This window comes from Rana temporaria, chromosome 6 (genome assembly GCF_905171775.1).
Source record: "Rana temporaria chromosome 6, aRanTem1.1, whole genome shotgun sequence".
NCBI lineage: Eukaryota > Metazoa > Chordata > Amphibia > Anura > Ranidae > Rana > Rana temporaria.
Window position 1 is genome coordinate 222,418,204 of NC_053494.1, and position 16,611 is coordinate 222,434,814.

At 49.6% G+C, this 16,611-nt stretch overlaps 2 protein-coding genes across 4 annotated transcripts in view; both read right to left on the bottom strand.

Annotated features, from left to right (window-relative positions):
- The window catches only part of LOC120944301 (protein mono-ADP-ribosyltransferase PARP14-like), a 575,277-nt gene that overhangs the window by 256,179 nt on the left and 302,487 nt on the right, over window positions 1–16,611 (bottom strand). The window lies entirely within an intron of this gene.
- LOC120944304 (E3 ubiquitin-protein ligase DTX3L-like) overlaps window positions 1–16,611 on the bottom strand; it is a 73,900-nt gene that overhangs the window by 21,252 nt on the left and 36,037 nt on the right. For all 3 annotated transcript variants that reach the window (XM_040358338.1, XM_040358337.1, XM_040358339.1), the window contains one exon: window positions 12,670–12,914. In XM_040358338.1, coding sequence (XP_040214272.1) covers window positions 12,670–12,914 — 245 coding nt within the window. The remainder of the gene's footprint in view (window positions 1–12,669; window positions 12,915–16,611) is intronic.

Here is a 16,611-nt window from a genome sequence, read left to right on the forward strand (position 1 = left end):
CCCCATCAAATGCAGCCAACTGTGCCCCATCAAATGCAGCCACTGTGCCCCATCAAATGCAGCCAACTGTGCCCCATCAAATGCAGCCAACTGTGCCCCATCAAATGCAGCCACTGTGCCCATCAAATGCAGCCAACTGTGCCCCATCAAATGCAGCCACTGTGCCCCATCAAATGCAGCCAACTGTGCCCCATCAAATGCAGCCAACTGTGCCCCATCAAATGCAGCCAACTGTGCCATTAAATGCAGCCCACTGTGCCCCATCTAATGCAGCCAACTGTGCCCCATCAAATGCAGCCAACTGTGCCATCTAATGCAGCCAACTGTGCCCCATCAAATGCAGCCAACTGTGCCCCATCAAATGCAGCCAACTGTGCCATCAAATGCAGCCAACTGTGCCATCAAATGCAGCTACTGTGCCCCATCAAATGCAGCTACTGTGCCCCATCAAATGCAGCCAACTGTGCCCCATCAAATGCAGCCAACTGTGCCCCATCAAATGCAGCCAACTGTGCCCCATCAAATGCAGCCACTGTGCCCCATCAAATGCAGCCAACTGTGCCCCATCAAATGCAGCCAACTGTGCCCCATCTAATGCAGCCAACTGTGCCCCATCAAATGCAGCCAACTGTGCCCCATCAAATGCAGCCAACTGTGCCCCATCAAATGCAGCCAACTGTGCCATTAAATGCAGCCAACTGTGCCCCATCTAATGCAGCCAACTGTGCCCCATCAAATGCAGCCAACTGTGCCCCATCAAATGCAGCCAACTGTGCCATCTAATGCAGCCAACTGTGCCCCATCAAATGCAGCCAACTGTGCCCCATCAAATGCAGCCAACTGTGCCATCAAATGCAGCTACTGTGCCCCATCAAATGCAGCTACTGTGCCCCATCAAATGCAGCCAACTGTGCCCCATCAAATGCAGCCAACTGTGCCCCATCAAATGCAGCCAACTGTGCCCCATCAAATGCAGCCACTGTGCCCCATCAAATGCAGCCAACTGTGCCCCATCAAATGCAGCCAACTGTGCCCCATCTAATGCAGCCAACTGTGCCCCATCAAATGCAGCCAACTGTGCCCCATCAAATGCAGCCAACTGTGCCCCATCAAATGCAGCCAACTGTGCCATTAAATGCAGCCAACTGTGCCCCATCTAATGCAGCCAACTGTGCCCCATCAAATGCAGCCAACTGTGCCCCATCAAATGAAGCCAACTGCGCCCCATCAAATGCAGCCAACTGTGCCCCATCAAATGCAGCCAACTGTGCCCCATCAAATGCAGCCAACTGTGCCCCATCAAATGCAGCCAACTGTGCCCCATCAAATGCAGCCAACTGTGCCCCATCAACTGCAGCCAACGGTGCCCCATCAAATGCAGCCCACTGTGCCCCATCAAATGCAGCCCACTGTGCCCCATCAAATGCAGCCCACTGTGCCCCATCAAATGCAGCCCACTGTTCCCCATCAAATGCAGCCCACTGTGCCCCATCAAATGCAGCCCACTGTTCCCCATCAAATGCAGCCCACTGTGCCCCATCAAATGCAGCCAACTGTGCCCCATCAAATGCAGCCAACTGTGCCCCATCAAATGCAGCCAACTGTGCCCCATCAAATGCAGCCAACTGTGCCCCATCAAATGCAGCCAACTGTGCCATCTAATGCAGCCCACTGTGCCCCATCTAATGCAGCCCACTGTGCCCCATCTAATGCAGCCAACTGTGCCCCATCTAATGCAGCCAACTGTGCCCCATCAAATGCAGCCAACTGTGCCCCATCATGCCCCATCAAATGCAGCCAACTGTGCCCCATCAAATGCAGCCAACTGTGCCATCTAATGCAGCCAACTGTGCCCCATCAAATGCAGCCAACTGTGCCATCAAATGCAGCCAACTGTGCCATCAAATGCAGCTACTGTGCCCCATCAAATGCAGCTACTGTGCCCCATCAAATGCAGCCAACTGTGCCCCATCAAATGCAGCCAACTGTGCCCCATCATGCCCCATCAAATGCAGCCAACTGTGCCATCTAATGCAGCCAACTGTGCCCCATCAAATGCAGCCAACTGTGCCCCATCAAATGCAGCCAACTGTGCCCCATCATGCCCCATCAAATGCATCCAACTGTGCCATCTAATGCAGCCAACTGTGCCCCATCAAATGCAGCCAACTGTGCCATCAAATGCAGCCAACTGTGCCATCAAATGCAGCTACTGTGCCCCATCAAATGCAGCTACTGTGCCCCATCAAATGCAGCTACTGTGCCCCATCAAATGCAGCCACTGTGCCATCAAATGCAGCTACTGTGCCCCATCAAATGCAGCCAACTGTGCCCCATCAAATGCAGCCACTGTGCCCCATCAAATGCAGCCAACTGTGCCCCATCAAATGCAGCCAACTGTGCCCCATCAAATGCAGCCAACTGTGCCCCATCAAATGCAGCCACTGTGCCCCATCAAATGCAGCCAACTGTGCCCCATCAAATGCAGCCACTGTGCCCCATCAAATGCAGCCAACTGTGCCCCATCAAATGCAGCCAACTGTGCCCCATCAAATGCAGCCAACTGTGCCATTAAATGAAGCCCACTGTGCCCCATCTAATGCAGCCAACTGTGCCCCATCAAATGCAGCCAACTGTGCCCCATCAAATGCAGCCAACTGTGCCCCATCAAATGCAGCCAAATGTGCCCCATCAAATGCAGCCAACTGTGCCCCATCAAATGCAGCCAACTGTGCCATTAAATGCAGCCCACTGTGCCCCATCTAATGCAGCCAACTGTGCCCCATCAAATGCAGCCAACTGTGCCCCATCAAATGCAGCCCACTGTGCCCCATCAAATGCAGCCAACTGTGCCCCATCAAATGCAGCCAACAGTGCCCCATCAAATGCAGCCCACTGTGCCCCATCAAATGCAGCCCACTGTGCCCCATCAAATGCAGCCCACTGTGCCCCATCAAATGCAGCCCACTGTGCCCCATCAAATGCAGCCCACTGTTCCCCATCAAATGCAGCCCACTGTGCCCCATCAAATGCAGCCAACTGTGCCCCATCAAATGCAGCCAACTGTGCCCCATCAAATGCAGCCAACTGTGCCCCATCAAATGCAGCCAACTGTGCCATCTAATGCAGCCAACTGTGCCCCATCTAATGCAGCCAACTGTGCCCCATCAAATGCAGCCAACTGTGCCCCATCAAATGCAGCCAACTGTGCCCCATCAAATGCAGCCAACTGTGCCCCATCATGCCCCATCAAATGCAGCCAACTGTGCCCCATCAAATGCAGCCAACTGTGCCATCTAATGCAGCCAACTGTGCCCCATCAAATGCAGCCAACTGTGCCCCATCATGCCCCATCAAATGCAGCCAACTGTGCCCCATCAAATGCATCCAACTGTGCCATCTAATGCAGCCAACTGTGCCCCATCAAATGCAGCCAACTGTGCCATCAAATGCAGCCAACTGTGCCATCAAATGCAGCTACTGTGCCCCATCAAATGCAGCTACTGTGCCCCATCAAATGCAGCCACTGTGCCATCAAATGCAGCTACTGTGCCCCATCAAATGCAGCCAACTGTGCCCCATCAAATGCAGCCACTGTGCCCCATCAAATGCAGCCAACTGTGCCCCATCAAATGCAGCCACTGTGCCCCATCAAATGCAGCCACTGTGCCCCATCAAATGCAGCCAACTGTGCCCCATCAAATGCAGCCACTGTGCCCCATCAAATGCAGCCAACTGTGCCCCATCAAATGCAGCCAACTGTGCCCCATCAAATGCAGCCAACTGTGCCATTAAATGCAGCCCACTGTGCCCCATCTAATGCAGCCAACTGTGCCCCATCAAATGCAGCCAACTGTGCCCCATCAAATGCAGCCAACTGTGCCCCATCAAATGCAGCCAACTGTGCCCCATCAAATGCAGCCAACTGTGCCCCATCAAATGCAGCCACTGTGCCCCATCAAATGCAGTCACTGTGCCCCATCAAATGCAGCCAACTGTGCCCCATCAAATGCAGCCAACTGTGCCCCATCAAATGCAGCCAACTGTGCCCCATCTAATGCAGCCAACTGTGCCCCATCTAATGCAGCCAACTGTGCCCCATCAAATGCAGCCAACTGTGCCCCATCAAATGCAGCCAACTGTGCCCCATCAAATGCAGCCAACTGTGCCCCATCAAATGCAGCCAACTGTGCCATCAAATGCAGCTACTGTGCCCCATCAAATGCAGCCAACTGTGCCCCATCAAATGCAGCCAACTGTGCCATCAAATGCAGCTACTGTGCCCCATCAAATGCAGCCAACTGTGCCCCATCAAATGCAGCCAACTGTGCCCCATCAAATGCAGCCAACTGTGCCCCATTAAATGCAGCCAACTGTGCCCCATCAAATGCAGCCAACTGTGCCCCATCAAATGCAGCCAACTGTGCCCCATTAAATGCAGCCAACTGTGCCCCATCAAATGCAGCCAACTGTGCCATCAAATGCAGCCAACTGTGCCATCAAATGCAGCTACTGTGCCCCATCAAATGCAGCTACTGTGCCCCATCAAATGCAGCCAACTGTGCCATCTAATGCAGCCAACTGTGCCATCAAATGCAGCCAACTGTGTCCCATCAAATGCAGCCACTGTGACCCTCAGCACCCCCCCCCCCACATGGGGCACAGTTGGCTGCATTTAATGGGGCACAGATACAGCCACCGTGCCATTAAATGCAGCCACTGTGACCTTCAGCACCCCACCCCCCTGTTGTCTGACCGACACTTGCCCCATCTTGGTGGCAGGTCAGGCAGTGAGTGACGGCAGTGAGATGTGGGACGGGCAGCGGCGAGCTGCTTACTCCCTGCATCTCTTCTTTTCTCCTGCTAGGCGTCCAATAGGAGTGCCTGTCCTTTCATCCAATCACATGATGGGTATCAGACCCGCACTTCCTGATTGGCGGAGTGCCGGTTCATTGTTAGAAAAGCAAACATTAATTTGCTTTTCTAAACCCACCTGGATGGGCTCTGAGTGCTCTGCGCTCCAAGCCCACCCTAATGTGAAGCCTATTAGAGCCTATGGCTCTAATCAGGTGCTTCAAACCCCCCCCCCCCTTCGCAAAGTAGGCACCCAGCGTCCTAAAAGGGGATGGACACCTGAATTTTGGGGGTGGCCATGGATAGATTCATGCAATGCATTAATCTATACATTCTACATAGAGGGGGTGGTGCCCTTAATGGATGGACCGCCCCCTGGTATACACATGTACATGCACTGTATACATACACAGTGTATATATATATATAGTGAGAAGTGCCATGCTTCTGTGCTGAACTTCTCCAATCTCTGCTACATCTCCCTACTCATCACCTGCCCACCAATACACAGGCACAGCCTCCTCCTCTCCTGTATTACCACATGCTATGTCTGTGAGCTGCTGGGGCACTACAAGTACCAGCATGGCAGAAGGGGCAGGAGCAGTGTGTTCTATCAGGATGATTTTTGGAAGATTTATCTATATATACACACACACCAGCACTTTTTTTCCAAAAATTATCCTGATAGAACACACTGCTCCTGCCATGCTGGTACTTGTAGTGCCCCAGTAGCTCACAGACATAGCATGTGGTAATACAGGAGAGGAGGCTGTGCCTGTGTATTGGTGGGCAGGTGATGAGTAGGGAGATGTAGCAGAGATTGGAGAAGTTCAGCACAGAAGCATGGCACTTCTCACACACAGATAAACGATCTAACAGCAAGAGGAGCCCTGCTGCTACACAGCCTCCCCTCCCCCTCCTCACCAGGATAGGTAAGCACTGAGTGATACAATTCTTCCAGCTTACCTTTTTCAGGCAGCAATCCACTCCACACTGCAGGCTGTCCCCTCCTCCCTCTCATCTCTCCAGCAGTCGGCATCTCCTGCTCGTATGTCAAAAAAGCCGCGCTGGAGAAGGGGGCGTGTACACTGTGCTCCCATTGGCTGAGAAGGCAGTGAAGAGGCGGGGCAGCTACAATCTCGAGATTTGTACATCAAAATTATGTCGGTAGTGGCCATTTCAGTGATAGATGTCAGAAAACACTGATACCAACAAACTGTCCCTGCTTTTACCAAGGCTGGCAACCCTGATGGGGCCCCCTAGTGGCCATGGGGCCCTCGGTCCGTGCCCGACTGACCGAATGGTCAGTCCGCCCCTGTTCTCCTGTATGTAATTTGACGGCACTCGTCCCTCGTCCCCTCTGAGGCAGCGCCGATAAATACAGTATATATCTTTTGTGGCCCCTATCCAAATTACCAGGGGGGGCACATTAAACCGGAACGGGGGCCTGCAGTTGGCCCGCGGGCCGGACTTTGGACATGCCTGCCCTAAACTCACAGGCTCTGATTAAGCAGCTCACATGCAAACAAGGCAACCCTGCAACGGGTACTCAAAGTCACTGAAACAATAAAACTTAAAGAAGGAGCACCAGACTAAAATGATAGAACAGTCCAAATAAATGAATGGCTCCTAATAAATTAGCCAACGCATGCCGAAGGCCGAAAACTTCCCTCTTCATCAGGGCTACAAGGAGGCATACATTAAAATAAGGGCCAGTTATCAGAAATTTTGGGTCCCCCTTACACATCTTTAGGCCCGCCCCCCCGTACTCCTGAGAAGTATGTCGACCAGTATTAGCTTTCCTTGCCGGGTACCAGCACGATCCAAGATCCCTCAGCCCACCCAGTCACTAGCCGAAACTCTGTGTAGGGTCAATAGCATAAGGCTTTATTTGAAGAACAGACACAAGGATAGAACTCTGGAGACAACCCCCCCCCCCTCCTTGTTGGCATAGAGACACAGGGTGGGATAAACTGTACATACAATCACATCAGGTATATTCAAACCTATCAAAATCTGGGCACGCAGACAACTTTGTTAGTGGTATAAAAACATTTAACCTTTCAACAACTATTTCAACAACCTTCAAAAGCTCCTGGGTTGCTTTTGCAGTGTGTTTTGGATCATTGTCCATCTGTACTGGGAATTTTCGTCCAACCATTGGCTGAATCTGGGCTAACAGTATTGTGACAGGAGGGCCCGGGAAACCCAGAATTTTACAGGGCACAGAGGCGACAAGGGGCACAGAGGCATCAATGGGCACAGTAGTGACGATGGGCACAGTGGCAACAATTAAAGGGCACAGTGGCAACAATGGGCACAGTAGTGACAATGGGCACAGTGGCATCAATGGGCACAGTAGTGACAATGGGCACAGTGGTATCAATGGGCACAGTAGTGACAATGGGCACAGTGGCATCAATGGGCACAGTGGCATCAATGGGCACAGTAGTGACAATGGGCACAGTGGTGGCAATTAAAGGGCACAGTGGCGACAATTGAGGGGCATAGTGGTGACAATTGGCACAGTGACGACAATTGAGGGGCACAGTGGCTGCGTTTGATGGCAAGGCACAGTGACTGCGTTTGATGGCAAGGCACAGCGACTGCGTTTGATGGCATGGCACAGCGACTGCGTTTGATGGCATGGCACAGCGACTGCGTTTGATGGCATGGCACAGCGACTGCGTTTGATGGCATGGCACAGCGACTGCGTTTGATGGCATGGCACAGTTGCTGCGTTTGATGGCATGGCACAGTGACTGCATTTGAGGGCATGGCACAGTGGTGATAATTGATGGCACAGTGGCTGCCTTTGATGGCATGGCACAGTGGCTGCATTTGATGGGCACAGTAAGGCTGCAATTTTTTTCTTTTTTACCTTTGCGCCCCCCCCAAAAATTTTGAGCACCAGACGCCACTGGATTACAGTTATTCTTTGTTTTTATAGCAGTCCAATGTTGTTCTTAATGGAGTGACTGTATAACTGTTTATTTTTTTCTTTATTGTGTTATGGAAAAATGTATGTAACCTGTTTTTTTTTACCATATGTTTCAATAAACATCCTTTTTTGAGAAAAAAAAAAAACAATTGAAAGGTGCATAGTGTGTTGAAAAACAATGATAGAAGACACATACCGTAGATATAATGTGAATAACTGGATATTGTCCTAACGCATTTTAAATCCATTCCATAACGGGATGGGCAATGCGGCACATCCAGTAGTGTTAAAAGTGTGTATGGACGTGCAAAAATAGTGCATAAAGTGCTAAAGTGTAAACAAAGCAACTGCAAAGGAAGTTTTTGAAAAAATAAAAGGTAGTAAAGAGTGACTAATAGGTGAGAATAGTGATGAATTAGAATAGCTTAGAATTAAGGCAGAATTGGCGCAAGGATGGAGTCTGGGGATTACAGAAGATTGACCAGAGAGTATAATCATATCTAAAGGAAGCATTTATAGGATTGGGTCTCATAAAGGCCCGGCTTTGACCCAGTGCCACTGGAAGCCATGCATGTCCATGCCATCACACTGCAAGCTCCACCATGTGACCACAGATGACTGTGTGCTTTGGATCAAGAGCTCTTCCAAGCCTTCTCCACACATTTTTCTTCCCTTCATTCTGGTACAGATTAATCTTTGTTTCATCCATCTGTCCAAAGAATGCTTTTCCAGAACTGATCTGGCTTTTTTACATTTTTTTGGGCAAAGTCTAATCTGGCTTTTCTATTCTTCAGGCATATGAATGGTTTGCACCTTGTGGTGAACCCTCTGTATTTACTCTTGTGAAGTCTCCTCTTGATTGTAGACTTTGACAATGATACGCCCACCTCCTGGAGAGAGGGTCCTTCGCTTGTCTCCACCCCCTGGAGAGAGTGTCCTTCGCTTGTCTCCACCTCCTGGAGGGTGTCCTTCGCTTGTCTCCACCTCCTGGCGAGAGCGTCCTTGGCTTGTCTCCACCTTCTGGAGAGCGTCCTTCACTTGTCTCCACCTCCTGGAGAGAGTGTCCTTTGCTTGTCTCCACCTCCTGGAGGGAGTGTCCTTCGCTTGTCTCCACCTCCTGGAGGGAGTGTCCTTCGCTTGTCTCCACCCCCTGGAGGGAGTGTCCTTCGCTTGTCTCCACCCCCTGGAGAGAGTGTCCTTCGCTTGTCTCCACCCCCTGGAGAGAGTGTCCTTCGCTTGTCTCCACCTCCTGGAGAGAGTGTCCTTCGCTTGTCTCCACCTCCTGGAGAGAGGGTCCTTCGCTTGTCTCCACCTCCTGGAGAGAGTGTCCTTCACTTGTCTCCACCTCCTGGAGAGAGTGTCCTTCACTTGTCTCCACCTCCTGGAGAGAGGGTCCTTCGCTTGTCTCCACCTCCTGGAGAGAGTGTCCTTCACTTGTCTCCACCTCCTGGAGAGAGTGTCCTTCACTTGTCTGGATGTTGAGAATGTGTATTTTCTTTACCATAGAGAGGATCCTACGATCATCCACCACTGTTGTCTTCCGTGGATGTCCAGGCCTTTTTATGTTGTCGAGCTCACCAGTGCGTTCTTTCCTCACAATGTACCAAACTGTTGATTTGGCCACTCCTAATGTTGCTGCTATCTCTCTGATGGATTTGATTAATTTTTGAAGCCTTTACAAAGGCCCGTTTCACCAGCATGGACAGAGATCCTGTGAAGGCATGATGTAGGTTCACAGCAATAGATTCCAAGTACAAATACCACACTTAGAATTAACTCCAGACCTTTTACCTGCTTCATTGATGAAGAAATAACAAAGGAATAGCCCACACCTGACCATGAATCAGCTTTTCATTCAATTATCAAATTACTTTTGGTCCCTTAAAAAAGGGGGGGGGGTGGCTCTTAAGAGCAGTAATTCCTAAACCCTTCCCCCGATTTGGATGAACATACCGTCAAATTATACCTGAGAGTGCAGACTTTCAGCCCATATCCATTATAAAACTTAAGATTGATTATGTTTTGGTAAATACCTGAAAAAAACAAAAATTGTGCAAATCTATATGGACCCAACTGTATGTATAAAGAATGGAGAAAATATTACGCCAATCCTACAATAAGAAATAGTGAGCTGCCAAACACTACAAACAGACTAATATTTGTGAAAGTGAAAAAAATATATATATATAAGTGTGGCACTATTACTGTCACTTAGAGATATGTATATAAACCTTCTCTATGACAATATTCAAAACCTTGTGAGGAGTGACCCTTCAGAGGAAATACATGATATTGAAATACAAAGAAATGTAAATAGTGAACAAATGCAATGATTTTCACCAGTGAAATCTAAAACTTCCGTGTTAGTAACCAAATATTCAAGAATAAATGTGAATAAGTGGGAACAGCACAGATTTGCTACGTGTAGATGAATCCTGCAAAGAAAAAAAGTGTCACCTCAAAAATGGAGCATCCAAAAATGAATTAATATTCACCAATGTAGGTGAAACATATAGTGATGTAGAAAAACATAAACTCCAATCCCCAAAAAACTGAATATGGACAATGCAACAACCGTTCTAAATAAAAAGTCCACAGTTTCAAAATTGTGTTGAAAAAGTTGTCATCATGACTTCATCGAAAGTCATAATATAATATATATTGGGGCAGATTCACGTACAGCCGCGCAAAATTGTGCGGGCGTAACGTATCTGATTTACGTTATGCCTCCGCAACTTACACGGGCAAGTGCTGTATTCTCAAAGCACTTGCTCCGTAAGTTGCGGCGGCGTAGCGTAAATCACCCGGCGGAATTCAAATTTGGCGGGTAGGGGGCGTGCATAATTTAAATCAAGCGCGTCCCCGCGCCGAACAAACTGCGCATGCGCCCTCCGTAAAATATCCCAGTGTGCATTGCTCCAAATGACGTCGCAAGGACGTCATTGGTTTCGACATAACGTAAATGACGCCCAGCCCCATTCACGGACGACTTACGCAAACGACGTAACTTTTTAAAATTTTGACGCGGGAAGGACGGCCATACTTAACATTGGCTGCGCCTCATATAGCAGGGGCAACTTTACGCCGGGAAAAGCCTAACGTAAACGTTGTAACTTTACTGCGTCGGCCGCGCGTACGTTTGGGAATTCGCGTATCTAGCTAATTTGCATACTCGACACGGAATTCGACGGAAGCGCCACCTAGCGGTCAAAAAAAAATGCCAGTTTAGATCTGACGGCGTAAGAGACTTACGCCTGTCGAATCTAATGGATATCTATGCGTAACTGATTCTAAGAATCAGGCGCATAAATACGACGGCGTATCTCGGTTAAGAATCTGGGCCATTGTTTTTGTTTTTATTAAAGGGCCCAGAGGTCCCCAGGGGCCTGGAGGTTTTTTATAAAAAAAAAAAAAAAACGGGGGTTGCCATCCGGTCCCCTTACAGGTGTACTGCCTGTACCCCCCTGATGGCAGTCCCTGCTCACATGTACCTTAACCACTTAAGACCCGGACCAAAATGCAGCTAAAGGACCTGGCCCCTTTTTAGCGATTCGGGACTGCGTCGCTTTAACTGACAATTGCGCAGTCGTGCGACATGGCTCCCAAACAAAATTGGCGTCCTTTTTCCCCCACAAATAGAGCTTTCTTTTGGTGGTATTTGATCACCTCTGCGGTTTTTATTTTTTGCGCTATAAACAAAAATAGAGCGACAATTTTGAAAAAATGCAATATTTTTTACTCTTTGCTATAATAAATATCCCCAAAAATATATATAAAAAAAAAATGTTTCCTCAGTTTAGGCCGATACGTATTCTTCTACATATTTTTGGTAAAAAAAAAAAATCGCAATAAGCGTTTATTGATTAGTTTGCGCAAAATTTATAGCGTTTACAAAATAGGGGATAATTTTATTGCATTTTTATTAATTATTTTTTACTACTATTGGCGGCGATCAGTGATTTTTTTCGTGACTGCAATATTATGGCGGACACTTCGGACAATTTTGACACATTTTTGGCACCATTGTCATTTTCACAGCAAAAAATGCATTTAAAATGCGTTGTTTACTGTGAAAATGACAATTGCAGTTTGGGAGTTAACCACTAGGGGGCGCTGATGGGGTTATGTGTGACCTCATTTGTGTTTCTAACTGTAGGGGGGTGTGGCTGTAGGTGTGATGTCATCTATTGTGATTCCCTATATAAGAGAACACACGATCGATGCGCCGCCACAGTGAAGAACGGGGAAGCCGTGTTTACACACACAGCTCTCCTCGTTCTTCAGATCCGGGGACCGATCGCCGGACTCCAGCGGCGATTGGGTCCGCAAGTCCCGCGGCCGCGGAGCTTCGGACCGGGTCGCGGGTGCGCACCCGCGCCCCACGGCTGGGCACTTAAAGAGGACGTACAGGTACGTGCTTGTGCCCAGCCGTGCCATTCTGCCGACGTAAATGTGCAGGAGGCGGTCCTTAAGTGGTTAAAAGGCCCAGAGGTCCACAGGGCCCCCGGATGGCAACCCCCCCTTTTTTCTTTTATAAAAAAAAAAAAAAGGGGGCTGCCATCCGGGCACCTTACAGGTGTACTGCCTGTACCCCCCTGATGGCAGCCCTGCTCACATTAAATGCAGCCCCACCATTGACATGAATGCAGCCTCTGAATGCGCGGCACTCGAGGATTCGTTGGGGGCTAAAAAAAGAGATATATATCCAAATTACCAGTGGGGCCGCATTAAAAAGACACGCGGGCCGCAATTGGTCCCCGGGCCTGACTTTGGACATGCCTGCTCTAGGAGGAATTCCTTTGTAATTTAGGACAGGCAGAGCCCCATTCATATTACCAGCTGTATTCCACCCTCCAATGAACGCACGTATATACCTCTGGGGGGGCTGGGTTCATAGGGCGTCCTAGCGGGTTCCTTCTGGACTCATTCCCGGGAGTGAAGGAATCCTCATGACTAGATTTGTCTGTGAATGATCTTGGTGCAGAAGAGTTATCTTGTCCTTTCCCGTCAGTTCCACCAAAATCCCATCTGTTTTCCCGTTCATCTTTTGACCCGCGATCTGTCAGTGAAATACTCCTCGCCAAATGATTGGTTCTCCAATGGATTCCTTGTCGGTGATCTGTGTTTACAAAAAGGAGAGAATAACCGTGTACCCGACACCTGAACACACAACGTTATTCTACAATATTCAACCTATCAATTCACTAGGAACCAGTGACATCACTATGACATGGAACCAGTGACATCACTATGACATGGAACCAGTGACATCACTATGACATGGAACCAGTGACATCACTATGACATGGAACCAGTGACATCACTATGACATGGAACCAGTGACATCACTATGACATGGAACCAGTGACATCACTATGACATGGAACCAGTGACATCACCATGACATGGAACCAGTGACATCACCATGACATGGAACCAGTGACATCACTGAGGCCCATATTCTGAGTAAATTTCCGCCAGCTGCGCTTAAGGCACTTACACTCCGCTGTCCCAACTTACTGGAGCAGGTGTTGTATTCCTCAAACACTTGCTCCATAAGTTGGGACAGCGGAGTGTAAGTGTCCCGGCGTAGCCTGGCGGATCTCCAAGGGGGCGGCTTCTATTCAAATGAAGCGCGCCCCCGATGCGAAAGAACTGGGCATGCGCCGGGCTTCAAAAAGCCCAGTGCGCATGCTCCAGTTCTCGGAGGAAAACGTCAATGACGCCGACGTGTGCGTCATTGACGTAAAGTCGTATTCAAGAACGACTTACGTAAACGACGTACCCGACGAAAAAACACGACGGGGACCCGACGCCATCCGTAACATGGCCTACGCGAGACTTGCGGAAACTTACCCCTCATATAGCAGGAGTAAGTTTCCGCTTACGCAAACGACGTTAGCAACGGTTACGCAACGCAAACTCGTTCGGGAATCGGCGTAGAAGGATCATTTGCATATGCAAATGACTCCTTCACGTAAATGCCATCTAGCGGCGGCCGGCGTCATTGCATTTAAGATCCGCCAGTGTAAGTGACTTACAGATGGCGGATCTTAAAGCGGGGGTTCACCCTGTTAAAAAAAAAAAAAAAGTTTTTTTTTATTAGACCATTACATTCGGCATCGTAGCGCGAGCTACGGTATGCCGGTCTTACATTTTTTATGCCCGTACTCACTGTGCTATCGATGATTGAAGAATCCGGGGAATGGGCGTTCCTATGGTGAGAGAAGGTGATTGACGGCCGGCTCTGGCGCGTCACGCTTCTCCGGAAATAGCCGAAATAGGCTTGGCTATTCACAGCGCCTGCGCATAGCCTGTGCGCAGGCGTCGTGAATAGCCGAGACCTACTCCGGCTGTCTTCGGGGAGCGTGACGTGCCAGAGCCGGCCGTCAATCATCCTCCCTCTCCATAGGAACGCCCATTCCCCGCGGGAGTCGGATTCTTCAATCATCGATACCACAGTGAGTACGGGGATTAAAAATTTAAGACCGGCATACCGTAGCTCGCGCTACGATGCCGAATTTAATGGTCTAATGATGGAAAGGAGGGTGAACCACCGCTTTAAGTGTATCTATGCAAAAATGATTCTAAGAATCAGGAGCATAGATACACGGGCCAAAAAAGGGAGATACGATGGAGTATCCTGAGTTACTCCATCGTAACTTCACTGAGAATATGGGCCTATGTGTCTAGGAAATAGCCGAGTTCTTCATGGCCGCGCCAGACTTACTCCCATGCACATGCGCACGTCGGACGGCGCGCACGCCGTGACTGTGTGGGGGCGCACCCCCCCCCCCGGCCTATTTAAACCTGTCACTGGCGCATACAGGTTGCCGGATTATCATCGGCTTCCTGTGTCTCCTGTATATCCTGAATCTCTGGCTTACGTCTGAACCTGTGACTCTGCATATCTCCTCGCATCTGACCCCGGCTTGGCTGACTACTCGATTATCTTCTGCTCCTGTGTATAAACCGGCTTGTTCCTGTAAATTCCCTTGGACCGATTCCTGTGTATAACCCTTGGCCTGGCTCCAGACTCCGTTCTTGGTTTACCTACGGTACCGCACCAGAACCCTTCCTTGCACGGCTACCGAGTCTTCTCTTCCAGCACACCCCAGCTACCTTCTGCCTGCATCTACCCAGTCAGCAGCAGTACCGGCAATCTGTGCACCTTTGGGCCCCGCACTCTCTGTCTCATCCCCAGGGGTGCGGTGAACTTAGCCGCAAGGGGCGCCCTCTCAGCAATCCGGCCTCACACCAGAGACCTGACACTATGACATGGAACATTCAAAAAGGTGGAAATAATGGAATCCAAATGGAGAATGCCTGACTACTGGTGGCAAGAAGAGGCTGGGGTAGGAGGGCAACTGCCACTCTAGGGGTCCCGTGTTCACAACTTCTGCCACCTACCTGATCAGAGATGGTGAGGATTAGTCTTAGGCCGTTTTAAAAAAAATATTTATTTCTGTTGTGTAAAATGGGAAAGAGAAGAGAAAAGGGGACCGTCACGGTGCTTATGGACTTTTCAGTTGGCGACAAACAGGCACAGTTGAACCTCGGATTACGAGAATTTGTGCGTTCCAGGAGAATGCTCGTAATCCAAAGTACTCGCATATCAAAGCGGGTTTACCCATAGAAGTCAATGGCCCGGATTCAGTAAGAATTGCGCATTATTTACGGAGGCGCAGGGCAAAGTTTTTGCCCTGCGCCCCCGCAAATTTGCTGCGCTGCCCTTGATTCACGGAGCAGCAGCTCCGTAAATTGCGTGGGCGCGCCGGCAAAATGCCCGGCGCAAGCGCGCGCAATTTAAATGATCCCGTAGGGGGCGGGAATCATTTAAATTAGGCGCGTTCCCGTGCCGATCGTAGAGCGCATGCTCCGTCTGGAAACTTTCCCTGACGTGCATTGCGGCAAATGACGTCGCAAGGACGTCATTTGCGTCCAGCGCCATTCACGATTCACTTACGCAAAATACGTAAAATTCAAATTTCGCGACGCGGGAACGACGGGTATACGTAACATTGGCTGCCCCTCCCAGACTAATAGCAGGGGCAGCCTTACGCAAAAACCACCGTACGGAAACAACGTAAACTGCGTACGCAGGGCTCGCGCAATGTTGTGAATCGGCGTTAGTATGCAATTTGCATACTATACGCTGAGCACAACGGGAACGCCACCTAGCGGCCATCACAAGAATGCAGCCTAAGATATGCGGGCATAAGAGCCTTATGCCGCGCATATCTTAGGCTGCAGTCGGCGTAACGAGGTTCCTGAATCAGGAGCACTCGTTACGCCGGGGCAAGTAAGCAATTGCGCTGTGTAACCTATGGTTACACAGGCGCAATTGCTTCTTGAATCCACCCCAATGGAAACTAAAATAATTTGTTCCGCATTGACTTCAATGGGATTCAATACCGCATGTGGCCAGAAGTGGGAGGGGGGGCGCCAGAGAGCACCAAAAACGTCCAAAAATGCCCGAGGACACTTCAGCTCCTGCGCCCCCATTCCTCAGGCCAAATTAGGTACTGCAGGCTTATTTTCGGCTCTGCTCGGCTCATGCACCCCTGTACCTCAGGCCAAATGAGGTACTGCAGGCCTATTTTCGTCTCGGGTCCTGCGCCCCCGTACCTCAGGCCAAATGAGGTATTGCAGGCCTAGTTAGCTTGAATTCTGCTCGTCTTGCGAGTCAACACTTGAAAACTGAGTCAGAATAAAAAAAATTAAAAAAAAGTTTCTCCCAAATCAATAAGCTCTCAAACCAAGTTACTCTTAAACCAAGGTTCCACTGTATTCCCTACCAGTGGTGGTGGTCATTG